At 45.9% G+C, this 26,731-nt stretch overlaps 2 protein-coding genes across 17 annotated transcripts in view; one reads left to right on the forward strand and one right to left on the reverse strand.

Moving 5' to 3' along the window:
- GRIP2 (glutamate receptor interacting protein 2) overlaps nt 1-13,471 on the forward strand; it is a 248,993-nt gene extending 235,522 nt beyond the window's left edge. For 6 of the 7 annotated variants that reach the window (XM_065075603.1, XM_065075604.1, XM_065075605.1 and 3 more), the window contains 5 exons: nt 482-635; nt 3,563-3,683; nt 6,777-7,013; nt 8,738-8,884; nt 11,352-13,471. In XM_065075603.1, the coding sequence (XP_064931675.1) occupies nt 482-635; nt 3,563-3,683; nt 6,777-7,013; nt 8,738-8,884; nt 11,352-11,549 (857 nt within the window). In that variant the 3' untranslated portion in view covers nt 11,550-13,471. Of the gene's footprint in view, nt 1-481; nt 636-3,562; nt 3,684-6,776; nt 7,014-8,737; nt 10,547-11,351 lie in introns of all 7 variants that reach the window. The other variant, XR_010475140.1, reaches the window with a different exon arrangement.
- A 3,251-nt stretch (nt 13,472-16,722) lies between these two features.
- SLC6A6 (solute carrier family 6 member 6) overlaps nt 16,723-26,731 on the reverse strand; it is a 115,462-nt gene continuing 105,453 nt past the window's right edge. For all 10 annotated transcript variants that reach the window (XM_005507541.4, XM_065075611.1, XM_065075615.1 and 7 more), the window contains 4 exons: nt 25,982-26,084; nt 25,031-25,131; nt 24,183-24,353; nt 16,723-22,688 (listed from right to left, as the gene is read on the reverse strand). In XM_005507541.4, coding sequence (XP_005507598.1) covers nt 22,548-22,688; nt 24,183-24,353; nt 25,031-25,131; nt 25,982-26,084 — 516 coding nt within the window. In that variant the 3' untranslated portion in view covers nt 16,723-22,547. The remainder of the gene's footprint in view (nt 22,689-24,182; nt 24,354-25,030; nt 25,132-25,981; nt 26,085-26,731) is intronic.

Raw genomic sequence — 26,731 nt, forward strand, 5'->3', positions numbered from 1 at the left:
CTTCCAAATCCTTCAGAATGAAAGGGGTTGGGCATGCTGAGGGAGGTTTGGCAGCATCTTCTCTTTACCCTTTGAAGGACTCGCTGTATTTAAAGGTGGTTGCTTCAACAGCACGATTTCTGTTGGGTTCAGTGTGGAAAATGGAGCAGTTAACTATGGCTGGAGCTGGCTGGGGGCAGAATCTGCATCTGTGGGTATGTGTAGTGCCAGGTCTGTGGATCCCAGACCCACACCACAAAACTAGTCAGGAGTGGAGGGGCAAAGGAGAAATGAGACACCTTATGACAAGATCCTGGTTAAAGCAAGAAGAGATGGGAAGACCAACCTGTCGGATGCCTGAGATGGGAGGAGTATGCAATCCGTATCACCTCAGGTTTGGGACTTGGGGAAGGAGGCCCTCCTGGCTCAGCGTGACTTACTCCATTTGGGTTTTCTGACCAGGTATTACCCCCTCTCTCTCCACCCTCTTTGTCTTCCCTAGGTACGTACCTACCTCAGGCTGCGGGCATAGCACTCCATCCACACGAGTGGAGACACAGCAGGCAAAAGAGCAGCACCCCGCCAGGGGACCCCAGGAAAAATTACCCCTACATGGATGGAAGCTTCAGTGAAGATGACTGGGACAAGCCCAGCAGGTACGGAGGAGTGGGAGGAGACAGGGAGGCACATCTGCTAATGTGGGTGTCACTGTGTCACAAGGGGGCATGGGAATGTGATGGAGTGGCCAACGTTGTCCCCATCTCAGCATCAGGCAGCCATGGGGAGGGGTGCTGGGTTGGTGATCTGCCCTGTTGAACCACCACATGGCCAGGTTATCCGGGGTACAGCTCTGTGACACCTCTGCCATGGCCAGGTGACATTTGTGTCTGGAGTTAGGGCAGTCTCAGCTGCATGGACCACAGGTTTTCACAATGTCTCATACTCCTGCCATGTAAAGGCTGCAGTATTTTCGTAGTTCAGGTGTAATAAGTAGGTACGATCAGGGCTGTCCCCACATGTGTTGGCCAGACTTTATTGAGTGAGGATGTAGCTTCACAACAGCTCAGCGTCACAAAGGCCAAGCAAAGTTCTTGGATGACCAGTATGAGGTTGCATGTTCAAGTTAAAATCCCCCAAAGCTGTGGCTGGATGTCTCTCCATCACACTTTGGCATTTCCAACACCACCACCACCAAAGCCACACTGAGTGAATATGGTTGAGTTAACCCCCCAGCTCAGCCAGAGGGAGAGAAATCCTGCAACAGCTCCTGAGCCCATGTAGAGGCTGCATCTGTCCCTTGCTTTGGGTGAAAATCCTGCTGGATCTGCCCTGGCCAGAGGCTGCCCCTGCTGAGCCACATGGTGGAAAAGCCTCGTTGCTCCGTAACTCACCCTCCCCTCGACATCCTCCAGAGTCCCCATAGTTGTGTGTGTTGTGTTGTTACTGTCGGTTCTTTTTTTTTTTCCCCTTAACTTTTTGTTTGTCCAAACAAAACCCTTAGAACATCTCATGGCCATTTCCACCTATTTAAAGATGATCAAACTGGCAGGAAGGCTGGCAGCAGCGGAGACTTTGTTCTTGTTTTGCCTCTCAGCGAGAGCCGGCTCACTGAGGTCGCTGATCCCTCGTGGCCCTCCCAGCGAGGCAAAGTTAGCAAATCTGAGCACTCCAAGCTGTGCATGTCCCTAATGAGGGCTCCGAGCCCTGATGTCAAAGTACAAGTGAAATGGTTCATGCTGCTGAGCCTTTTTTATTAGGGAGAAAAACAAAATGTTTCTAACCCTGGCTGCCTTTACCCTGGAAAACCCTGCTGACCCAGTGGTGCGAGAGCCCATGCTGATACATCCATGTCCTGGATGTGTTTGTTATATTGCTGATTTGAGAGGCAAGAAACAGGTGACTGGAAGGGACGTTGGCTGCTTTGGGAACCTGAGAGCAGAGGAAGGAAATGAGTAAGGGGAAAGAATTGAAAATTCCTTTTGGGGGGAAATTTTGGTTTGTTTTTATAAAGTCTTGCTGGGTGTTTTTTTGACCTTTCTGCCTGGTGTAAAGGCTACTGTCCTTTAAAAGCTGATGAAAAGGCAGGGGGTGAATTTAAAAGACAATAAGCCGTGTCAGATACTGCTCTCTCCAGGCAGGCCACAATCCAGCGAGGAGCAAAAGCGTGTGTGTGAGTTGATGTCTGCCACAGACTCCCTTTTAACCCATTGGCTGAAAAGCAAAGCATGTGCTAAAGGCTTTGCAGTTAATAGAGATCTGGAAAATGCTCTATTAATAGCCCAAGGGGTCATTATATATTTAATGGAGGCCAACGTCTCTTTGACTTGCACTCAAATAAAATGTTTTGCCTGTGTGACGTAGCTCTGGTGGATGACCATCGCTTCCCCTGTGGGGTGCTGATGACCGTTAAGCCATGCGAGATGCTGCCAAACGTTGCAGAGGTGGTGCATCATCCCTGCAGCTCCTAATAAGATGCGTAGAAAGTGCATTAGGGCTCCTGTAATGCCACTATCTCCTTGGGGTCTATCTCCATGACACATTAGTGGGTTTATAGTGACTGTGATTTAGCACTGCAGCTTTTCCTTCAAGAGGCTCCTGTTAAACTGAGCGCTGATGGCCTCTGTTTTGCACTGTCTGGTGCTCAGTGAGCAGCGTTCAGTGTCACCCACTTCTCTGGCTTTTTCAGAGGACTTCAGCGTCTTTAATTGCTATTTGCTTGAGAAGTCAGATAATGACCCTGCCTTGTGGTCAGAGATAAGAGATGCTGAAACTGCCAAGGTGGGAAATTGCAGAACCCCCAGCAAGAGGCACACAATGTTCATGTTAACATGTGTTTGAGAGAGGTTCTCTCCACCCTTACTCTCTGTTGTAGAGAGAACTAACTGGTGGCAATATTTACACAGGTGTTAAGTGCCATGACTGTTATATAGCAAAAGAAAAGAGAGACCTCCTGAAAGTAACAGCTCAGTTCCCTGGCCATCCCCAAGGAAATGAAACTTGGTTTGTATGGGTTATACATGACACAGTCACTATTGCTGGCTATAGTGTGCTTTTGCTTGCCCAGCCTAGGGGAATCATTTTTATATACATCTTTGCATTATTTACTCTCATAGAGACCTAATGTATTTATCATTTTCTCACCATGTCTGTTACCCTCTGTGTTTTTCTCTCTCTTCTCAGGTGTTCTGTGTCTCAGATCTGAGCTCTATCCCATCAGCCTTTGTACTAACAGTCTCTGAGGCTCCTGGTTTACCCATAACGCATCCTTTTTTCTTTCACTTCTCTATTTCACCAAAACGTCTTCCTAAACCTACAATCTTCCTACAGGCACTTTTTAATTTACCCTTTGAACTTTGACATTGCTACACCAACTTAATTCTTCCTTTGAAGGACGCTTGCCCTGTTAGTAAATGCATGGAGGTCTCGTGTTCGGACTCTTGTCTGAAAAGTTCGTATTGTTTGCTTTTGTATATGAAGACTCCTCAAGTCTCTGCTTTTACTGGTGAGACACTTGCTGTAGCCTTGCGGCTTCCATCCCGCTGCAGAAGAGTGCTGACAATGTTTGGTTCCTACGTTACAACAGATATCCCAACCGCCAAAATGGCCTTGAGACCACTCACGAGGATAGTTTTTGGCGTGTTTTTGGAGAAGCTTTGGAGGATTTGGAAACATGCGGCCAGTCTGAACTTTTGAGGGAGATTGAGGTAAATCACTTTCTGAATTTGCTGCCGATCTGATTGTTTTACCATAAATGTTAGACTGTTTCCCCAGATCTGTTAATTGTCCGTAGCATCTCTGTGCTGCCAGTGGTGTGAAGAAGGGTTTGAGTTTAATCCATGCCAGTGTCTGTGCTAATGGATAACTGTGTCTCATTAGACCGTTGCTTGTGTGCACTTTTTCCCCGAGCTGATGACTTACCCACCAGGAACTCCACACTCCTTTTGCAAACTATTGCTGGCCAACAATCTTCATGTGACTGTTGGCAAACCTTGTCGGTCAAACGGTAAACACTCCACTTGGAAAGACATTGTCTGTCCAAAGCACTTAAAGGTGAAGCAAAAGGATCCCCCCCAAACCACACTGGGACTAAAGCCTTGGCTTACTTCAAATACAGACGGGCCCAACATCTATCTTGCATTCAGCTGTCACTCTGCCGGAAACTGTTTGAGTGAAGGAGGTAATTGGAAGCTTTTCAGCCAGCCTTCCCCATGGAAAAATCTGAGAAAGTAATTGCTTCCTGCAGAAATAAAGGTGTTTCCTCTCTTCACAAACCACTTTCTCTTTTCTTTATCCAAGATACTTTGGAGGTCATGTTATTGTGTCCGGTTATAGGATGAGGAGCCTGGATTTCTGAGCTGTGGGATGCAAATAAAGGCCTCTGTCTCGACTGTCGAGCAGCGGGAAGCAAACCTGCCTGGCAGGATGGGACCCGTGCTGCTCCCCTCCCCGATTCAGCATCTCCAAAAGAAGGAGCCAGACCCCCCGAGCTCATCCCTCCCCTGCTGGGTGCAGAGGGCTGGGGAGAACTCGCTGGGTCGTTCCCTCCATCAGCCCAGTGGGACTGTTTTTATGCACAATGTCATACTGCTTTGGCTTTGGAGAGAAAAGGCAGTTTCTGAATAATTGGAAGTGGAAAAGGAAAGTCCCATTTTGGTCTATATGTGAAAATATGGGTGACAAGGGACTTACTAATTGTTCTTTCCTCCTTGCTCCTTAGCAACTGTAAGTGGGGGAGGAAATCTCGAGTTTATGGTGCTGAAGCATGAAAGAGTATATTTATTATCTTAACTGCTTAGGAAAATGCTGACTCAAAAAAACCCAACCCACACAAAAACCAACCCCCCAGCCTCCACAAACGGTAACTTTTTCCCTTGATCACTTATCTTATGGACCTGAATGTATTTAGAAACGGTTTAGGCAGCCGCTGTCAACTATTCTGAACTGTTGTTGACTACTTGGGATAAAGTATCTCTCTGAAATGATGCATAGATGTTTCTCTTCTGTATAATGGCTGGCATCTAAATGTAAAAGAGGGATTTGTTGGGCTACTGTGAAATGCCAGGACAGAGAAAATATCTTTCAGCCCAGTCCTTTTCCAGATATCTGTGGTGCAGGGTTTTGTGTACTTTTGATTCACGCTGTTTTAAGGCTATGGAGCTTTGACAGTTATAGCAATGCTTTAAGAAATGTAAAGAAATTTTACAAAAAGCTAAGCACCTCTGGGGTTTTGGTGCGTTTGGCACATTTCTAGAATATTTTGTTAAGTTTTGTTGACAAAAGCAATGTGCTGTGTTTTAGCAGAAGTCTGGTGGGTGTCAACTGCCCTTTAATTGAATGTGAAGTACCACTGATGTGTTCTCCCCTCTCCATGTGCCCATCCTTCCCAAGGTCTGGTGTGGGATGTGCAAAGCTCATTGGGACTCATTTGAAAGAGCACAAGAGTCATGCAAGATGGAAGCAGGTTTGCACAGAAACAATCCACTCCCAGACTACACAGTATGAGTAGAAACTGGATTTTTCCTGTATGTCTGGGGGAGGATCTGTCCCTGCTTTCTTTGAGGGCAGCCAAGACATGAGGAAAAATACTGTGGGGCAGCCACAAGCTGGAAAAGTCCAGATTTGCCCTTTCTGCTACTTGCATTTCATCCACAGCACCTAGCAAATTGCTTATGAAGCTGCAAGGAGTATTTAAATACCTTGAAGAAAGAGAAGGAGTCGAATGCTGTAGGAACAGTGTGACTTTGGGTACGAGCTGGTTACAGCATTTGCTAAAAGGTTTTCTGTGTTTTATCTATCAATATTTGGGATAACCTGGATGGTGCTGGCATTTTCATACTACCACCAGAATTCACTTTATTTGCCCTTGTTCCAGCTTGGAGCGAAGAGCTGGAGTGCCTTGATTAGAGATTTGGTCAGATGATATTTCCCATGTGCACAGGAGCAATTGCTTTTTGGCTTGCCACGTTTAGCATTGCTGACTTTTTCTATCTGCTCCCTACCTTTCCTTTTCTTTCTTCTACCTTTTGACGTTTAATGGGACTGCAGACCCTTGGAGCCTGAACTTTGAAATGACAGCTTTCATTATGCCATTTACATGGACTTTGTGACCTGGAGCCAGTTGAGGTTCTACAGACTGGGTGCTTGACTCCTTCGTTAGCTTTGATGAGTGTAATCTCATTAGTGAAAAGCGTTGCCAAATGGAGTAGAATCTACTTAGAGGCATCTTTTAATGGATGCTATCAAGGGTGACCAGGCTTAAATACTACTTAATTTCATATTTTTAACTCAGTTTTGCTCAGTGATGGCTCCCATTTACTGACAGATAAAATCCTAATTTCTCCACTGAATTGGCCTCGGTGGAGTCCCAGGTTAACTGTCCTGGGCCATTGCCAGCACTGAGCAATGCTGATGGTGAGCTGCAGCCTGGAGAGCCAGGCAGCCGCCGGTTCTTCTGGGAGACCCCTGAGGTCAGGATGTTCATCCGTCTTGACTACCAAGAAGCACACGATGCAGCCTGCCTGGCCCTCTTTGTGTAGAAGAAGTCACAAAAACATAAGGAGAAGCTGCATGTTGGGGTGGGAGAGCACACAGCAGGTCAGCGACAGACCTGGCAGCGGACTCCTGAGGTTGGGAAATGGCTTTTATAGCTGACTGGAAGTGCTTCTTGGTAATTACTTTTCTGATTAATGAGAACAACGGTGGCCTCCTGTTGTCTGTGCCACTTTTGCTGCTGTGTGGCCCATATCTGCTGCCAGCTCAGAAGAGTGTCTTAGTGACTTTGTGCCCTCACCTTACAGGCGTCCATCATGACGGGGAGCGTGCACAACCTGGGCCTGGAGGGCAGCAAGGTGCTCCTGGACTCTGTCACCCCCTCAGGACTGAGCCCTTTGAGGAAAGAAAACTCCAGCTGTGACGATGGACAGACCAAGGGCAGCAGCTCCCCTGCCAAGAAGAGTGAGAGGAACCTGGACATGAAGAAGATCGAGAAGGAGATGCAGGAAATCATGTCTCCTACCCCCCTCGAGTTCCACAAGGTCTGTGTTGCCAAGGGTTGTCTGGCTGTGGCACTGCGGTATCTCAACGGTTAAAGCTATAGAAGCTTTGCAATCCTGGAGAAAATCTCCTTTGTTCCTTGTTAAAGTTGGCCCTCACTAAGATCTGCAGCAAAGGTTTCCAGAGGGTCAGATTAAGAGAAAGGGACAGCTTCAGAGGAGTAGCAGGGTTTAGTCACCCTGCTTCAGTGGGCTTCAAACCTGTGCTTTGCTCTTTCCATTGATTATATGAGATTTCCAGGTCTTTGTGTTCTGGAGTCCGTTAATTGATGCTACACATACAAGCAAGAGAGCTCGAAGTATCGCTCTATGGAGACCCATCAACCCTTTTCCACTGGCATGCTCCATTCGGTGGGCCACTGTTTTTATAAAAACCCCACTTTTAATAGCTTAAAAATAACTTATTTTCCCTCTCTTTCCACTCCATCCCCAGCCTTTCATGAAGGGGTGCAAATGGTAGGACTTGGGGCTGGGATAGTAGTTTGAATTCAGTACCCAGCTGAATGTTTAAGCCAGTTTAAGCATGGTGCAAGGCAATGGTAATTAGAAGAAGTAATTAACTGTAGAAGCTGCTGATGCAGAATGCAAGCAGGGAAGGGAGCTGGAGACGTTTCAAAAAATTTGATTGCCTTTTTCTTTCCTAGTGTGACTTTAGAACGAAACCTGCAGTTATGGTAGATGGAATAAACAACTTTTTCATGTTTCATCTGCTCTTGTCCTCAGGGCATGGCAAATGTGTCTTTAAATAAAACTCCTTTGTACCTGAAGGAGGAGAGATGTGTAATTAGGCACGTTAAAGGGTGACGCTTCATTCTGCTGGGGCATCTGGTGCTGACTGTCTTTGGAGGTGAGGCTGAGGCCACACGGGCTGCTCCTCTACATCATCCTGGGCACTGTTCTTCCCAGGGACCGCACATCCATGAGGCTCACCCAGCCAAGAGTGTGGTAGAGATGCACTCCTAGTTCATGGGAGGCAAAGGGAGATTTTGTTGGGGGCAAGGACTCAGTTGTCCCTTGCTCCCAGTGCTACCCAGTGGCAAGATACACTTCCAGCAGTGCACTCCTCCTTTAGACAAGGCCAAAACGTGATGTGCTCAAAGGAAGAGTGATGAAGTTACCCAGTTCTTGTCCTCAGTACGTCAGCACTTACTGATACAAATTTTTTGAAAAGAACTTGTGAATAATATGGAGAAATGTAGATGATCTTGCTGAGTGATGTGTTAAAAATGAGCTGTCTTCACATTTGACATGCTATTCTGAAAATTCTTTGAGAATGCGATCATTTTTCATGTGCTGGTCTAGCCCAGTGACGGGTGGCCATCCAGAGGATGCCCAGTGTAACTTGGGTCAGGGAAAGTGATGCTCTATTAATAACACTTACTTTGTTGATTCTTGGGTTAGATGTGGCAGCTCAGTCTGTGTTACACTGCTTGTGTTTCCTTCCACGTCCAAGAGAGAGGGCCTGTCGTGTCTGTGGTTACATACCAGTCACCAAAGCACTTGTCCATGCGATCTACCTAAGCTGATGGTGTCTGATAAATAAGGCTCAATCTGTATTAGCTGCCCAGGCTGAGAAAAATCTGCCCAGGAGAGCAGAATTGCTGTAGGTCCACGCACATTACCCGTGCCATTCCTGCCCTGCCAACCCTGTACGTCACCTCCTGCCTCTGCTGCATTAAAACACGTGTTCTGTTTCTCCCCTTCAGATGACACTCCACAAAGACCCGGAGAGTGAAGACTTTGGATTCAGTGTGTCGGACGGCCTGCTAGAAAAAGGTGTCTATGTAAATATGGTCCGTCCGGATGGGCCAGCAGATCAGTGTGGCCTCAAGCCATATGACAGAGTGCTTCAGGTAATAAATGCAAAATGCAGTTCTGGAGGCTGGGACGGAGTGAATGAGTGGCTGAGAGGAAGAGAGAAGTGAGACCCATCCATGGCAGCACTAACTTTAATGAAAGGTAATAGTTAGCCAACTAGGTGAGCACTTAGCTACCAAGCGCTCCATGAGAACTGTGTTTTATAATGAGAAATCACTAGGTAGTACCCCCAGGTGGTACCCCAAGGTTACACCTATTCCAGGACACAGCCTGCCTGGCACTGGCCTTTTTGAGCTGGAGTAGCTCAAAACAACCGAAAAGCTGTGTTGCTTCCCCCTCTCACCCTCAGTCCTTTTCCTTTCGTGTTAGAGGGTGATTTTTGGATGAACTAGACTGTGTTGACAAATCTGTGTTCCTGCGAAGCCCCCTGTGGAGTTCCTGAAGTTCCGTGCATGCCTTTGACAACTAGAAGAGTTTTCTAGGAGACACACCCTTGAAGCAAAGTGTTTTTCATGGATATTTTTCTTCGAAAGATAATTGATCTGAAATGGCTGATGCAGAAACAGAATAAAAACTCTGGTCAAAAGCACAGTCTGTAATAAATGTGACCAGGGTGTATCACACCACCAGAGGGACAGTAAGAGCACGATGAGTTTTGGAGATTGGAGAGAAGCTTTATATGGATGAGAAACAACTATTTTAGCTTTGGGGCAACTCAAACAGCAACTGAGAAACTGCAACCCCAATGGAAAAATTGCCGCCATTTGGAAGTACAGATATTGTGACCATATTTGGAAACACTCAGAAAGATGTTTAGTTTTACTAATTTATAGGTGGGGGTTGTTAGCAGTAGGATTAGAGCCAGTATGTTATGTACATTAGGTAACTGGAGAACTGGCAGCGCTGTGGGGAACCTTGTTTAAGCTTGTTATGGTCTCCAGCCAGTTGGCTGCTATACAATTATTCCTTCTCAGCTTCAAATAAAAGATGGAGCAAGAATGAACAAGAAGCTAATTAGGCTCTGGGCTGCCTTTCTGTTGAATGTTCGATGTGTCGCTTTTGACGAGTGCCAAGTGCTCTGGGAGGTGTGCCCGACATCTTAAAACAGAGCGGTGTGGAGACTTTCGACACCCCCCTTCCACATGCTGTGCTGCACGGCTTACACCTCCGACAAGACAAGGTGATTGCCATCACGGTGATGTGCGGAGTTGTGAATGAGGGATCGCAGACCCGGCACAAGAGACTCCTGTCAAGAAGTAGAGAGGTGCATTGTTTCACAGCACTTGCTGATTATATGGGCATGATGATGTGCTTGGAGGCCAGCAAAACACCTCGTCCCTGCTGGAACAGACCCCCTGACTCTTGGCTGGATGGATTTGTTGGAGCATGGCATTGCGCTAATGGCACTTGTACGACGGAACTGCCTGGCTGGCGTAGAGCAAAGGCAGAGCGAGCTGCTGGATTAACTCTCCACATGCGGTCTAGGAATTGTCCTTAGTTACTACGCTGTACGAAGCAGTATTGGGGTCAACTGTGTGGACACCAGCTAGGGCAGGGGGACACTGCTACCGTCACAGAGCCCAGCTCCGTGGGCATGTATTAATGCTGGGAAAGGGTTTTGGATGGCAGGGACTCATCCAGCCCTTACCCAGAGAAGGAAGCAGCGCCTGGCCCCAGGGGTTATGTTCACTCTGAAGGTGGGTGGGAAATTCCTCTCTCCTTTCCCTGCTTCTCCTCCCCATGCTGTTTGCCAGCCCCTTCCATTCCGGAGCTGTCGTGGCACCAGGCCCAGATGCTCTGGTAGCTGTAGGTGAGAGAGCTGGGGTGGTTCTTGTGGGTGATCCAGCCTAGAAATGTGCTTGAAGGTCTGCAAGAGACAGCAATACAAGAGCTTTCACTGCTGAATACTGCAGAGAGGATTTGCAGCTGTCTTCTGAGTCCATATGAAATGCATCCAGGCTCCTCCAAAATGAAGTACGTAAATGGAGAGAGCAGAAGCAGAAACTGTTCAGTATAGTCTCAGTTTACTGCTGGCTGAGCTGGAAAACGATTGGCAGAAGCCTGAGGGTCTGAGCTGTGTTCATTTTCTAGGTGCTGAATACCCCACATCACAAACTTAAGGCCGGTAAAAGGCATGATGGCAAAACAAATAATGGCAAATGGCAACCTCTCCCCTCAGGCTTGAACTGGAGAACTAGTTTTGAGCCCTGCAGTACTTAATACTTGTAATACTGCCCCCGACACTGGGGATCAGGGGTTTTTCCTGATCCAGGCTTCTTTTTCTCTTTCCTCTGATGGTTATGGCATCATTTCTCAGCTAAGCAAGGATGCGCTCAGCCTGAAGGGATTGCCCCTGCTCTGCTGTGAACCTGAAATCAGGGACCCTCAAGAGTTGTGTGTTTTCACAGGTGTGGGTTTAGCACCAACCTTGCATTTTCTGACTAACAAACATGGTCTTTCTGTTGTTCCTCCCCATGGCACGCCCTAAATCCATCCCGGCAGGTAAACCGCATCCGAACGAGAGACTTTGACTGCTGTCTGGCCGTTCCCCTGATTTCAGAGGCTGGAGATAAGCTGGACTTGGTGATTAGCCGAAACCCCTTGGCACTGGCTGCCAACACTCCCTTGGAGGGGACGGGAGAGCTGCCGGCACAGGCGGCCCGCGGCACCGAGGTCAAGGCGAGCGTCCAGACACTCTGAGCCACGGGGGCAGAGCGGACGGTGCCCGGAGCCTCTGCTGAGCTATTGTGGTATTTGGGGTGTTTTTCCTGTTTTTTGCACTGGTATTTGTAAATGCTGTGTGTACCATAACCTGCAAGTGGGGAGGCGGGTCTTCAGTGAGCTGTCATCTGTAGACAGCTAAATATTGCTGGGAAGGTCAGAGCTGGATGCACATCTCAGGCCGTGGGCAGTGCTGGTGACGGGACGAGCTGCCGGCGGGAGGAAGGAGCATCCACCGGCATCCCCCTGCGGCTGTCGGGGTGCGGGGGGTCCTGCCTCTGGCACCCTCCTCACCCTGAAGGCCTTGGCCATCCTATAAACACACATGGTGCTATTATGTTTCTTGTTTGCTTAGTTAATCACATACAGAAAGACTGAAACGCCTTTCCTTTTCCGTTGTGCCCAGCTCCATCTTTTACACTCTCCTCATAAACCGATTTCTGCAACCCCTTGCACTCCCAGTGCAGGGCTGTGGAGAGCCCTGTTTAAAAGACATTTCAAAATGTACTTGAGAGTGGCTCGATGCAATTCTTGTGCAAAAATTGATATTTGCAACTGCCTCCCGCCAGCCTCATCCACGCTCCCCGCCAGGGCTGGCTTGCCTGCAGTGGGATGAGGCGCCTCGTCTTGCCATCGATTCCCATGAGTGATGTGGTTGCCTGTGCTGGAGCAGATATTACGAAGCAGGTGGCCGTACCAGAGGCTAAAGGCACTGAATACCTGCCCAAATCCCCAGCCATCTTGTTCATCTGGGCTTCGTGGAGATGTTTGCCAACATGGTCTGTGCCCACACGTAAATGGCAGACTAACGATCTTCCCTGGGCTGTCCCTGATGCTTTGAACTAATAATGTCTTGTCGTCTCCTGTCAGGCCATGGCATGAGAAGCCCATCGTTAGATGGAGGTTGTGTCCCGTGTCCTGGGTGGCGTATATGCCCACGGGGGTTTGGCTGCTGGCCCCAGGTCTACCCGCCTTTGCCTGTTGCTTTGCAAGCATGGTGCCCTGTGGTCACTCCCATCCCTCCCCACAGCCCATGGGGAAGAGGGACTGTGATGTTGCATTGGTTTCCTCATCTGCCTGCCCCACATTTCACGGATTAGCACTTTATGATGATGTTCGTGTCTGGGAAGGCTCGGGCATGGTGTGGATGAGGAGCTTGCTCGGTGACCCAGTGCCCACCACCCCATTCCCTGCTCATCCTTTTGGTTCCTCCATCACTGCCTGCGTGCCAGTCGTTTGCGTAGGGTGTCGGATGGGTATGTGCCACACGTTTGTCACTTTGCTGAGCCAGGACTTGTCCCCCCACTGTCCGTCCCCAAGCTACTTTGCGACTCTGTCCCTCTGCGATAGCGCAACGTTTCAGGGTGTTTCTTCCAGACACACGTATGGCCCCATCCAGCTATTTGTTGTTGTAGCCATTTTCTCTTCGAGTATGCAATATTCCATACCATTGCTGCCACAACTAGATAATGTGCCATAATTGATACTGTGGAGCATTGACAGTGCAGCCGAAAGTGTTTTTATATGCAATATTCTGAGCAGTGGAAGCTCACTGGGGCTTCTCATAGGTTTTTAATGAAGACTTTTATTAAAGGCTTTAAAAACAAAAAAGGAAGAAAAACTTGGTCCTTGTATCCCTTCCTATGCATTTTGAATGAAATGAAGATGAAATGCATTACTTAAATGTGTATTTTTATCCATATATTAGAGTGTATTCCTTGTAAAGTATTTTTATATGCTAATTTTCTTATGTATCTATGAAAGCACAATATTTAAAAGTACAGCATTTCAAAGAATATTTTAGTCCTGTTTTGGACCTCTTTGTAAATCTCTGTATTTAAATGGGATTGCAATGACTTTGACTTTTTTTTTTTTAGTTAAATAAAAGCAAATGAAATGCGTTTGTTTTGGCTCGTGTCTCTTTCTGCTGGAGGATGGTAGTGAGGCAGCACTCTGCTGTAGCCCTATTTTAACTCATTAGAGGATCCCCTCTTAGGAGACACCTCGAAGGACAACGGTTACAGCATCACTTGCAGCTTCACTTTGGTGACACTGTAAATCTTGCTGGGTTAAACCTTGGCTAATTCACGACAAAACGGAGACCCAGAAAAGCACGTGGTGGCTGTGATGTGGCTGTGGCAGCTTTTGCAAAGCCGTGGTTAATCCCTGGAGATGTGTTAGGAAACTGCTGGAGGACAACGTGCTGGCAGGTGGCCCGTGCGATGTTCAGAACCCGGCGGCTCCAGTGGGGTGCCCTGGGTAGCGGTGTTGTGGTAGTGTCCTGGTTTTGTTAAAAACAAGTTTCTCTTTTAGTGACTTTGCCTGTCAGCTAAAGCTTTATATTAGCTGTGTTTCCCTGGAAAAACAGCTACATGTTTTGGTAGACATAGCAATGGAATGCGAGGACACTGATAAGGATGGCTGTACATTTCATGAGAGGGGCAACGAGAAACAGGTGACCAAAACCGACCAATGGAGTATGACATCCCATTCACGTGAATACTTCATATAAAAGTGGGAGATCATGAGGATTTCGTCCTTTTTTTCTTATAGCCAACATTAGGAGAGGACCTTGCTAGTCGTCCCTGCGAACTGAGGCCAGTGACAGACTGAATCCAGCTCTGGTTGGCTGCAGAGTCCAGTCCAGGACTTCGGGTGCCGGTCCTGCAGTTGCTGGGACTTTCAAGACTGGTTTTGTATATTTTGTATTTTTTTCTCTATTTTTATTGGTAGCATTAGTAAAACATTTTTAATTTTTCCAACTCTCTTCTCTCTGTCCTTCTTTCCCTCCCAATTGCCTGTCCTTAGTGGGGAGAGGGAGGGGCAGAAGGGGGAAATGGCAGGGAGGGGGGGTTAACAATACATCTGCCACGGTTTTATTGTCACCCCGCAATCAAACCTTGACAGGTAGCTAAAATCAGCCCACCTCGGAAACCAAAAGTCCAATGAGATGACACCTGTGAACACAGGTAGTGCCTTGTGTCCCTGCGTTGGGGATTAATGTCTTTGCTCTTACAAAGGGGTTTGGGGCACCTCTGTGCTCCCAGCATGGGCAGAAAACGTTGGGCTGAGGCCACAGGGAATCTGCTTACGGTCAGGGAAAGGGCGAGCGGCGTTTTGCAGCTCTTCATGGCCAAGTGGGTAGCGCAGGAGTTTTCGGAGGCTGAGCACAGTGTGGAAACGCTCCTGGTTAGACCTGGGGAATCATTGCCACACAAACAAGCCTTATCTGCCATCTCTGGCCGCCCTCCCGGGGCACGGACTTCACAGCAAGGCCTGTCACACATTTGGCACCGGGGACTTGCCAAAGCCACGCGGAGCCAAGCGAGGCGATGGCAGGTTCAACAACAGCTCGTGCAACGTGACCGATGGGGTTCCGCCGCAGGCAGCACGTACAAGGTCCACACGGTGCTGCCCCCCCGGTATGTGCTGCCTGTCACCTCGACGGGCAGCGTGTCCTCCTGCTAATGTCACCTTGTGTCCCGCAGACCTTGGCTGAGGGAGCGGCTGCAGCCAGGGCAGGTGACGGTCACCCACGGCAGGGGCACACGAAGCTCTTTGGCAGCAGCTCGATGCTTAGTGGCTTTAAAAATTATTTTTAATGTTATTTTAACCTGAGACACGTTGCAGCTGCTGTTTGTGCCACTATCGGGCTGCTCAGGCCAGGCATTGCCAACTTCGCTGATGGACGAGTTATTAGTGCTGAGAAATTGTTTTCTTTTGCATAATTTTTGTGTCTTTCCTTCTTCTTTATCCCAACCCATGAATTTCTGCACTTCTACCATTCCAATTGTGTCCCCACCCCACTGGGTGAGGAATGAGCAGCTGTGTGGGGCTGAGCTGCTGCCCGGAGTGAAAACAGGGCAGACGTGGAGTCAGAGTGTGAGCTGGGCTTATATATATCTGTGTGTAAATATTATTATTATTATTATTATTATTATTATTATTATTATTATTATTATTATTATTATTATTATTATTATTACTATTATTACTATTATTATTATTATTATTATTATTATTATTATTATTATTATTATTATTATTATTATTATTATTATTATATATTTAATATTTAACATTTTATGACAAAAACCCCACCCTAACGACAACCCCTGTCCTGTTAGCCCCTTATGGTTTAAGGCAAGGCGGCAATAAACCGTGGCCACCCCACAATAAAGAGTGTTAAAGGAAGAAATGAGCTGCTCAAAGACCGAAACAGAAAAAGCAAACCAAACCAAACATCAAAAAGCGTAGCTGGTTTATAAAGGAAAGATTTATTTTCGGTTACAAGGTGATTACAAACTCATCTAAAAAAGCAAAGATGACTTAAAAATATCCATATACATTTTATTTATCTAAAAAGCAGGACAGAAACTGCAAAATACAAACATTTACCATATACACAAAGGCTTGGGGTTTCAGGATTAAATTACACTCCAGGATTTTTTTTTCCTAATACAAATATTCCGTTTCGGAACACACCGATGTTTTAAAATGCTTTAAAAATATTTTTAAGGTTGTTTTTTTAAAAAAAAAAACCAAAAAAGTTCAGATGACATTTTTAAGGAGGTCACGGTCACCGTCACCTCCTCGCTGTATGTGCTACTCATCACATTACTGTCGGCACAGCTGCTAGGAATTTAAATAGTCATTAAAACAAAAATACATCACTGTTTTTAGCCAAATACATCAAACATGATTGACCACCTTTTATAACGCAAAGTCCCTGGCAACATTATCAGGTAACAATCACAACATTACACTGGAGAAAAACAACACCCTATTGAACAATGAGCACTTCAGAGCAGGACCGGGATGCTGCGCGGCTGCGGGACCATCGCTGGGAGCAATGGGATGGGAGCAGACGACACATGGTCAACTCGCCCCCTCAGGATATTATTTGCCAGCCTCTCACCATGATTTTGCAGTGTTTATATCAAGGAAAAATAAAAAAATCAAATCTTTCTAACATCTCAACTGCAGAAAGCAGATAGAAAAAAATGTGTGTCGTGCTAATCTGTACTATGCTACAGGAACGAAGCTTTCCCCACATATGCACGCACACAAAAGCACACATGCACAGCTCCTTAGCCCAACCTTTTAATTTTTTTTAAATAATATAATATTTTTCCTCATTATTTCTTCTGCCTTTTTTTTTTAATTATTTTTTATTTTTATTTATTTTTTTCCCCAGGTCTGGCCACATTGCCCTTTGCTGCAAAGGGAGCACAAGCATCCTCCTGATGTGCATCATGGGGACAAAGCCTCTCAAAAATGACACCCTTTAAAAAAAATATAATAAAAGATATATATTCTTTACTACTAAAGCTCAGGGCTGTGCGACTCCATTCTGACACTGTGCTGGTTGTTCCAAATCCGTACACAGCACTGACACCAAAAGGCTGTTTGTGCTGCCGTTCAACAGCCCGGCATTACCAGCAGGGCCAGGCTCTTTTCCAGTCACAAGCCCTGTCACTTGTTTTCCACTTTAAATGGGATGTGGCCGTGATTTGATTTGTTAATGTTTTCAACCTGCAAAATGTCAAGTGTCTAAAGGTTTTTCTGCTCATTTGGGGATACAGGTGAAATCACCAATTCACACTGACAATTAGAAAAACACACAGAAAAACATATTTTTTCCTCTATTTATTTTTTAATAGAAACAACAACAAATTTTTTTTTTAAATTATTACTCTCTTGTTTCTTAAAGCAGAGCAGCATTGTCCACTACAGGTTTCTTTGGGGCTGGCAGAGAAGAGCCGTGATCCAGCAGGGGATGCAGGGCCGGGATGGGCAGTTTTTCCAGCTGGTGCTCGTTATGCTCAAGTCTTTTTTTAACCAAGCGTTCCCATAAATCCAAATTGATGGAATATGGAGCTTTGGGGTGTTGGGGCTTCTTTTTTACTACTTCATGTGTTTCTCTAGTGTCAAGTGTCACGGAATTCGTTCTTTCTTAAGCTTAGCTTCGATTACAAGAAATAAAACAAGCTACTGGAGTCTGACAGTTCCTGACCTTTGCTCATGCAAATATACAAATACACGACTACACGTCAATCCGAACCACAAGGTTTTGGATGCTCATTTAACAAGAAAACAAGTCCAAGTCCTGACCCACACCCACCCTCCCGTACCCGGAGCCACGTGGCACTTGCGAGGAACCAGCAGAGTTTTCAAGTCCAACCCTAAGGCTTCCTTGGAGAGGCCTTTTGGTCCGGGATTTTGTCATTGCTTTCCCTCTTCCATCACCCCAAGTCAGGAAAGGCCATTTGGACACCCTGGCACGTTGGCTCTTTGTAGGCAAGTGGTGCCTAAACCTTCGCAATCCTCATCCTAAACAGCTCTGCAAGACTTACACACGATTTGCAACCTACGAACAGAAGCAATGTCCTCACTTGTGTACGTGCATATGAAGGCAAAAGATTTAAGCTACTTAAACACAGATTATTTTTTTATTATTCTTTTTTTTTTTTTTTACTGAAAGTGAGCAACTTCCATTGAATCTCCTGGAAATTACGTCAGGGTCGTCTTTTTTCCAAGTGTGCTCGAGCTGCTTAACTAAAACTTGTCCACTCCATTCAATACACAGCTTATTTAACATTTTATATACATTATGCCTCCACACGTGATCCCGCGGCGACCACGAGATGTGGAAACTAATCATCAGTTATTTAAAAAAAAAAATGTTCAAATCCTTCTCCCACGGATGGAGTTTTGTCATGGACGCAACAAGTGGGAGCTTTGAACCCGAGAGTGACAAGCATGACCTCAATTAAACTGTTATGCTTCCTTAGCAAAAAAAAAAAAACAGAGTGGGAGAAGACTTATAAAAGGTCTATTGAATGGAAATGTCCATGTGTCTTCAGATCTACTCGACTTGTCTAACGCTGAGACAAAGAGGAGCCAAGAGTAGCTGCAGTTGAGGAAGGAGGATGCGCACAGGACTGAACACAGATGCTCTCCTGACAGTGACACCAAAGGCTCTGCTGATGGTTGGTGGGGTTTTTTTGGTGGTAAAGCAACCATAAGGCTGCACTTGTTTGTTTGTTTGTTGTTTGTTTTCCTCCTCTCCCCAAGAACAACAGTGAAAATCAGTTTTGCCGTGGTGCTTCGGCAGGGCGACCACCAGCGTTGTTCTCAGTGGCAAATACGGCTGCCAGGCTTTTGTATTTTCAGTTACAAACACAAGAACAAATCCATCATGGACCTACTATCTCACACTTTGAAGGACTTTTCTAAGTGTGTGGATTTGTTTGGACCAGATGAGAAAGGAAAGCTACGGCTGAGAAGGAAAACGAGAACAACGACGACGACAATAAAAACAGTTCTATTTATGAAACCATACAGTTTAAATACCAAAATACAGACTACTGGTAAAGTCCCTTACAATAGATGCCCATTCGGTGAGATCATAACTAGTGACAGATGAACTGAAAAAGTTTGGAGAATTGAGAAAAACAAGGAACAGGTCAGAGAATCGTGTGGGGTAAACGTTCCCCTTTACATTCCTACGATCTCAGTTCAGCTGGAAATAATACTGCTGAAAATCTGCCGTTTTCAAGCCCAGAAGAACCCATGAATACAAAGAGAAATGAAATATGAACAGGTGGGGGTTTGTCTTGTTTTATTCTGGATCTGGTTCTAAAGATCTCATGCCAAAACTGCACCAGCTTTTCCAAACCAGTTCCTCTATGACTAGTCATGATATTTTACTATAGAGTTCCTCATTTACATAAAACAAGTAAAAGAGGTCACAAGTGTTTAAACGAGTAAATCAAGAAAAAAAAATCAGTTGTATTTGCAGTCAGAAATAGGTAGAAAACACAGAGTCTTTTAAAAAAATTGTTGTTTAATAAATTTGGCAGAGGATCATACTGAAACACAAGTTGATCACCAAGAAAAGTTCAAAAATCTGATAAAAGTGTTAGGAAAAAACCCCAAAACTGTAAAAATGTGTTATCATTGGAACTCAATCCTTAGATGAACCAAGACTATATATATATATATTTTTTTTTTTTTTTTTTCTTTTTTGAGGGGAAGAAGGGATGGGGGAACTGTTTTCCAGAAACAATGATTTCTCAGCCCCGGTGGCCCAGCCCTCCTGGCGGTCACCAGGGCCGGAGACCGTCCCAAGGAGGCTGTTGCATACGCGCGAGACATTTTCCCTTGGTACATGGAAGCGACTGATTTGAATGGCACAGTATCTCTAGAAACGGGGCTGGGTTCTGGTTCGCGAGTAGTTGTACTTCGAAAGGTGTAGTATTGGCCCTCTGGTTCCGCACACAAGGGCGCTCTCCACAACGCGGGAGAAGGTCAAACCAACACCCGGCTGACTCGCCAGAGGCAGCTTTGATGGAGCCAAACCATTTGTTTCCTTAACTAAAGCTCGTCTCAGCACGAAAGTGATGTGCAAACTATATCTCCAACGCACGTGTATGACAACGTATACACGTAAGAAAATAAAAATCAAGCATCAGTGTTCCATCTGCACTCACAGGAGCCATTAATTTGAAGCTCCTAACCTGCTGCTCCCTCCTCCCCCAGGCAAGCGCGCCTGGTTACTGCACACACCAATTGCAACTCAAAAATGGGGGTCCAAGCCAAAGCCCACTAAGAGACTTATCTCTGATTACATTTAATTGCCTTTGATGCTTAAAGCTTATTAATTAAAAAAAAAAAGCTGTATGCATGTTTATTTTGGGCACATTTGATGACACCCACTGGCCCAGAGAATTCCTGCAGTGACCTCTGGATGGCTCCTGCCACCGGCCCAGCAGGTGTCATTAGATGTTTGCCATCTCCTGCACTGGAAGAGTTTCATCTCCTAATACAGCGGCCAGAAAAAGAAAACAAAACCAGTTCTGCCCGGGCTGGTTTTGTTGCTGCAATTCAGTTACCTGATGTAGAAATGTGGACAAATTCAAACTGGAAAGATTTGGAAAGTTATGGATGCCGGCCGCTTTTTCTTTATTTAAAAATTATATTGGTCCATCTCTTACTTTTAAATCACCCCTTTTCTGTTACGAGAAAACCAAAAAGCTTATCAACAAGTGTTAATGCTGCTGCAGCCAGTTAGCCCATGGGTCAAGAAAAAATAAAGTAAAACTACTGTGTAGGAATGTTAAGAACTGGATATGTTCCTGTTGAAATGTCAACCTCTGCCCTGACAAACTAAGCTGACAGTAGAATAAGTAGATACAAACTCTGCTTTTATCAAGCATTTTATCTAAATAGCTTTGGATAACCTATCTGTGGTATTATAAGAACAAAAATACCCCTCTCGCCCGAACACAATGCCCACAAGAAATAGGCTGAGTTTCACCAGAGAACCTGTTCCCAGCACAACCTGCTCAAGTTTAATGTCTTGGACAGTCTTCAGGGAGCAACTGCCCATGGCAACACCCGCCTGGCCCACACGAAGCAGAACCCCCATTCCTACACTCCTTGCAGTGGTTTCTCTTCGCTCCCCAGTCTAACCTGGAACGCTACAAAATTCCCTCTGACCAAATACAACACATTTCAGTGTTACATGTTCCCTTTGCTTTAACTTAAAACCCCAAAAGCCCTGTTTCTTCAGCAGATAAAATTCACAAGCCTCATAAATACGTCTGCACCCTCCACACACCCTAAACCAATATAAAACTACAATTTAACCCAATGATGGGCAAGGAGACTGGGGGCCCTAGGTCCACTGCTGCTATTTAGGAACATGGGACAAGGGACTGAGTCCTTTTGGCTGCTCCTCCAACAGTGAAGAACCTCAACCCCAATAAATAAATAAAGCAAATCCCGGTTACTGAACTTGGCAAAGCATTTTTGAGATACATGGATGAAAAGCACCTGTTTGCTCACTGATATTATTATCTTAATGACTATTATTATTAACAACATGTCTGTTATAAACACCAGTTACACCAGGTGTAGGTGAGCGATTTGCTCCTCCCATCGGGACGACCTGGTTTGCGTTCACCTTTGGGCGGTCAGAGTCCAGAACGAATTCTTTTATTTTTCTGCCCGGAACCAAAGTCCAATAATTAACACGCAAACGAATGAGCAAGCGAAGAAAATCTGCAGCGCAGGTGCTGCTCTTCCCCTCTCAGCTCCTCAGCACTCGCCCCCGCTGCCTCTCCCAGTTTGCACAATCCAGTGCCACCACACTAGAGTGTGCCTGGCTGCAAAACTCAAGAGCGGGTACTCGAGCTCCCCGCTCGTGTGCAGACAGCACGCAATGCGCTTCAGTGAAATAAGGAAGAAAAAACACAAAAATCTTTAAAAAAGAAGAAGTGAACCACGCCAAAACCTGCAAACGCCTTCCTCTCATCTGTGTGACAGGGTCCCGGAGCCCGGGGAAGCCGCAGGGCGCTTCACCCCCAACTGCTCTGCCCCCCTGGCAAACCCTCCGCTCCAGCCGCCCGCCTGTATCTTTATTCAGCGACTGTGCTAAACTTAACTGTACCCTTTCCCTAAGGTGACCCTGAAGCCTGCCGTTTACCACAAATGAACCAGAGGGTGGAAATACTACACCTTTGGAAATGCTCTTGAAACAGCGTCTTTTTGTTTTCAGTCGTATCTCTCAACAGAGCTCCTTTTGTGTGTTCTGTAGGTTACCCTGCTCCCAACCACACCAGCACCTCTAATTGCTTTCTGAGACTTGAATGTATTGCTGGCAAGACAATCAATTCAAGTGGTAAGGTGTATAATATTTAGAGATAAAGATATATATATTTAAAAAAACCCAATAATAGTAAATTCCTGTAATATGTCTAGTCTGATATGAAAGCTCTCCCCCTACAGAGAGACATCTGCTGTGATTACCTTACAAAATATTAAAAAAAAAACACACACAAAAAATAACTTTCTCTGTGAGAAATAAAAATAAATCCTAGTGCAAATATAAAGCTCTGTAAACCTGGTCCTATGAGAATCTATGGTTAGTAAACGGCAGTTAAAGCAGGTTTATCCTCTCACAGAGAGAGCTCACATCATGGTTTCCACAATGATATGAGTTGGCTTGATCAATCCGCCATTCGGAGTTCCATTGGGGCAGAAGGGAGTGCCGCTCTCCGTTTCTTTGGACCACCGATTCACTTCCTTGGGGGCGGCCACCGCTTTTATCCTCTGAAAGGAAATAAGAAAACAAAGGTGAGAAGAGCGAGCGGCGCCCCCCGCACCTCCACGTGCAGGACGTGGCAAGCCAAGGATGGGGCTGGTGGCCGTCAGGGACGCGCGTGCACCGCGCGGCTCTGTAAGGACACGGGGACCCGGGCTGTGGAGCACAGTGTTCAACTTCTGCTCAGCTGCAGAGCCCGACCCGACGTGGGCAAGCCGGACACGAGAGGGCATCCACGGCATCATCCAGCGTCCTGCACGCTGGGCTTTCGGCGCCGCAGCTGCTGCTCAAATTATGCGCGTCCTCCTTCCCCATTTAGAAACAGCTCTGCCTTTTCGCCCAGCCGTTCGTTGCCAAGTGGCAACTGCTCTCCTACATCTCCGTTCACAAAGGAAGAACTAAATGGCATCTGACCAGTGTTTACTCTTTTTCCTTCCCTAACATGGTCTTTGTGGAGTGTTTTGGCTACTTTTAGACTTCTCTCTCAATAGATGCTGACAATGTAGGCAGGAAAATAAACACTAATGAAAGTGCTCTGGCCACAGCTGAAAAAGACCATTAACACTTGGAGAAAAACAAACGCAAGAATTTGTTCTCTGGGAAATGTTCTTTTTTTATTCCATTCTCTCTTTTTTCCTAACCCAAAGAGTCCCACTTTCTCCTCCAAGAACACCCCGGGCTGCACTGAAGATCATCTCATTAGGCAAAAACAAAACTAATCTGAAACCTTAGGACAGAATTGCTGGTTCACGCTTGCACAGCCTCTAAAAACTTTTCACTGGAAGGAAAACAAACCAGGGGAACCTGCACTGAACTGCAAAGGGCAAGAGACTGCCTGCAAAACCAGAGAGAATCTGCGCTGTCTGAATCCAGCCCAAACGTTTCCAAAGATCAGAGCAATCTCAATTCAGTGTTTTGACTAATTAGGAATTAAAAACAAAATAAAAAAGAAAAAAAAGCTCAAAAGTGAAGCCCATTGGCAAGAAGGTTTGACCTTTTTCCAGTCCCCCAGAGCAAAGGCCATGCCTGAGAGCCCCACAGTGCACAGGTGCATCTGCATCTCCCTGAAATTCAATGAGCTCTTAGACGGTCGTGTTTGACCCAAGTTCTCTCTCTCCCTCCTGTTTTCTCAATGATTGGTAGGATGGTGCTTCCCTGTCCCCCTCTTCCTTGGAGAAGAGAGATCTGGCACTTGGAAGCGCCCCGGTCCTTAAGTGCTTGTCTACGCATGGAGGCAGCGACCTGCCACGCTAGAAACTGTAGAAGTAAAATCACCTGGTGTTTGTCTGAGGACAGAAGGCTTCATGTTTGTTCAGTTTCTACTGTTTGCCCAAGGGACAGGTGACCTTTAACAGTCTTATTTGCATTCACTGCAGGAGAGGCACCCAACTTTGCCCTACCTGGGCAAGGTGGCAGTTTTCCAAGCACTGTGCTTATTTTGTATAAAACAAAGCAAGTTAAAGCTTCCTTTCTCCTCTGGACAGAAAACCGGTTGCTCTTACCTCAATGAGCGACCCATCTGACTGCACGATGCGGATGACCATCACCATAGGGATGCAGATCATGGAGGAAAGGGCAAGAACCCAGCCCAGGCCGATTGCCCAGTCTGGGTACGTGTAGACCTTGTTGTAGGTCAGTGGTTTGTATTTGGCCAAAGAAAAGATAAAGCACCCCTGTGGATGAGAATGGAAAACAACGTGAGGCTCAAAAATGCTGAAAGCAGTATGGCTCTGGTGCTATCACTGGCCCTAAGGAAGAGAGGCAGTGAAAGATGGAGCTGATGGATACCATGTGTATTTCAAACAAATTTGGGGCACTATTCTTAGATTTAAATAACTGAAAGAGCATCTGCTTATAGGTAAACTGTTGCTTGACAATAGGGCGTTAAGCAATGGTGCTGAACAGCTGTAGCACTGCCTGTTCTTCTTCAGGGCACAAATATTTGCTGTACATTGCAGGGAGCTTACCGGGATGTTCTCCCCAGGCAATGAAGCACTTCAAGCTGAGTGTCTGCCTCAGACTGCACAACTCTTGGTTAAAATGGCCTAGCAGTTCACTTAAAGTAGGGACTACTCTATGGAGAGTGAGTTTTCTGTGTCACGAATGTAGTACTTTACCAGTCCTAAGAAAAACCCACTCAAATGTAGCCAACTGCAATTTGCGCAGCAGAGAGTTGTCCCGCTAACAGCTAACATCTGAGAAGATGATGTCTTTGAGGGGCATGTTCAAGCCTCCAGCAGCTCTTCGCAAATTGGCCTCTGAATGCAACAGCCTTCACTTGAGGAGAACCAGTGAGAGGTGGCTCAGAGCTGCTGTGTGAAGACTGGAAACAGCACAGGCCAGCACTCACCACGCAGAGAACTGGTGTGATCACAATCCAGCTCCATTTCATCCAGGGACCAGGTCTGTATCCAATCATATCCTCAATGGCATCATAAATATTATCAGCGCCTGCAACAGAGAGTGAGAGCATTCATCAGAATTGAACGTATAAACTGCAGGTTACTGCCGCCTTCCCGTTCTCCCCAAGTGGTATTTAAAGGGAAGACGAGGGTGTCAGACGCATTCCTCAAGTGCTTCCCATGGCTGTGAAGTTCAAGGTGATTTTCTCCTTGAGAAGCTCAAAGGTTGGGGGGGCTCTCTCATCCCACACACCCCTCATTATCCGGATGCAGGAGTGTGATGCTAATCCCTCCCGATCCCGTCACGCACCCAATGGTCCACCCTGCTTCTACAGAAATTTGATGGATGCAGAAAGAAGGCATTGTGTGTTTTGCTTTCTTAAGGAGATGGAGTACATGAAAAATCAGGGAAATGACCAGCTCAGAGCAACAAACATCTGATCCGTCCTCAAGCTGCCGTCTCAGGCAGATACAGAGGTTACTGTCAGACCTCAGCACCCAGCATCGCCCGAACAAAATGGGACAGAATACACTTTTCTGTCGGCTTTTTGTATTTCCCATTTGGTTGGCAGCTTTGAGAAGGAATTCTCTGAGACAAACAGAAATTTTCACGGCTGGCCAGACTTTCAACTCTTATCTGTAAGCATAGCAAACGTAAACGCCTAATTGTGTCTTTATTAATTGGCAATGGAAAAATACTCATTTTTGTGTGGAAAAACACTGGAGGTTGGCTTCATCCCAGCTGCAATTTTGTCTCCAAGAGGTCAGTGCAAATTTATATGAATGGCATGTGTCTGTTGCTGGGAAGAAGATGCTGGGGTGGCTGAAGATGAAAGGTTTGGCTCGCAAAATTGTCACTGACTCATCAAAAGGTATCAGATGAAAAGATTCTCACTCACCATAAACCCAGGCTACAGCAATACATTCAAAGAATGCAACCCACAAAAGGCATACACCACTAGCTGCATAGTAGTCAAAGAGTTGAAAAACATACATGCCACCCTGTAAAAGAGAGACACAACGGATTAGGATCCAATAGGAAAAAAGTAAGAGTACTTCAGGCTCAGGTCCCAGTCATATTTATCAACATATCTTAATGATTACAGTCTAACAAGAAGAAATATCAAGCACTTAGGTAAAGTAAATATTTGGCATTACCTTCCCCCAGGAATATGCATGTTTACTACACGAAGCATTCCAAACAAGACAACGATTAAACAAAATTAAGCCACTTAGTCTAAGCTACTGAGACACTTAAATCTTTCCTTCTTAGAAGTATTTTAGGATGGGCATTTATAGAAACAAATGATGTAAAGAAATAATAAGTCACCTCCTAACATTAATGTCTCCAAAATACTAAAGATGGAAGTCAGTTCCTCAGGAAGGACTTTGTTTATGAATCGAGTGGAAGGACTTTATGAGAATAGTTCATTATTTCATTCTAATTCTATGCTACAATGTTGGAATCTTTGCTCTCGCTACGCTGACCAACATATACCTGCACTTTTACTTGAAAAACTGTGTTTATTAGGCACCTCTGTTGCAGGTGTTATTTTAATTTGCACCACCATGCTCTTCCAGTTGTTTTTGAAACCTGGCTTGGATTTTATTTTGGAGATAAATATCACAACAGTGCAGCCACTGGAACA

Source organism: Columba livia, chromosome 10, assembly GCF_036013475.1.
Source record: "Columba livia isolate bColLiv1 breed racing homer chromosome 10, bColLiv1.pat.W.v2, whole genome shotgun sequence".
In the NCBI taxonomy this organism is placed as follows: Eukaryota; Metazoa; Chordata; class Aves; order Columbiformes; family Columbidae; genus Columba; species Columba livia.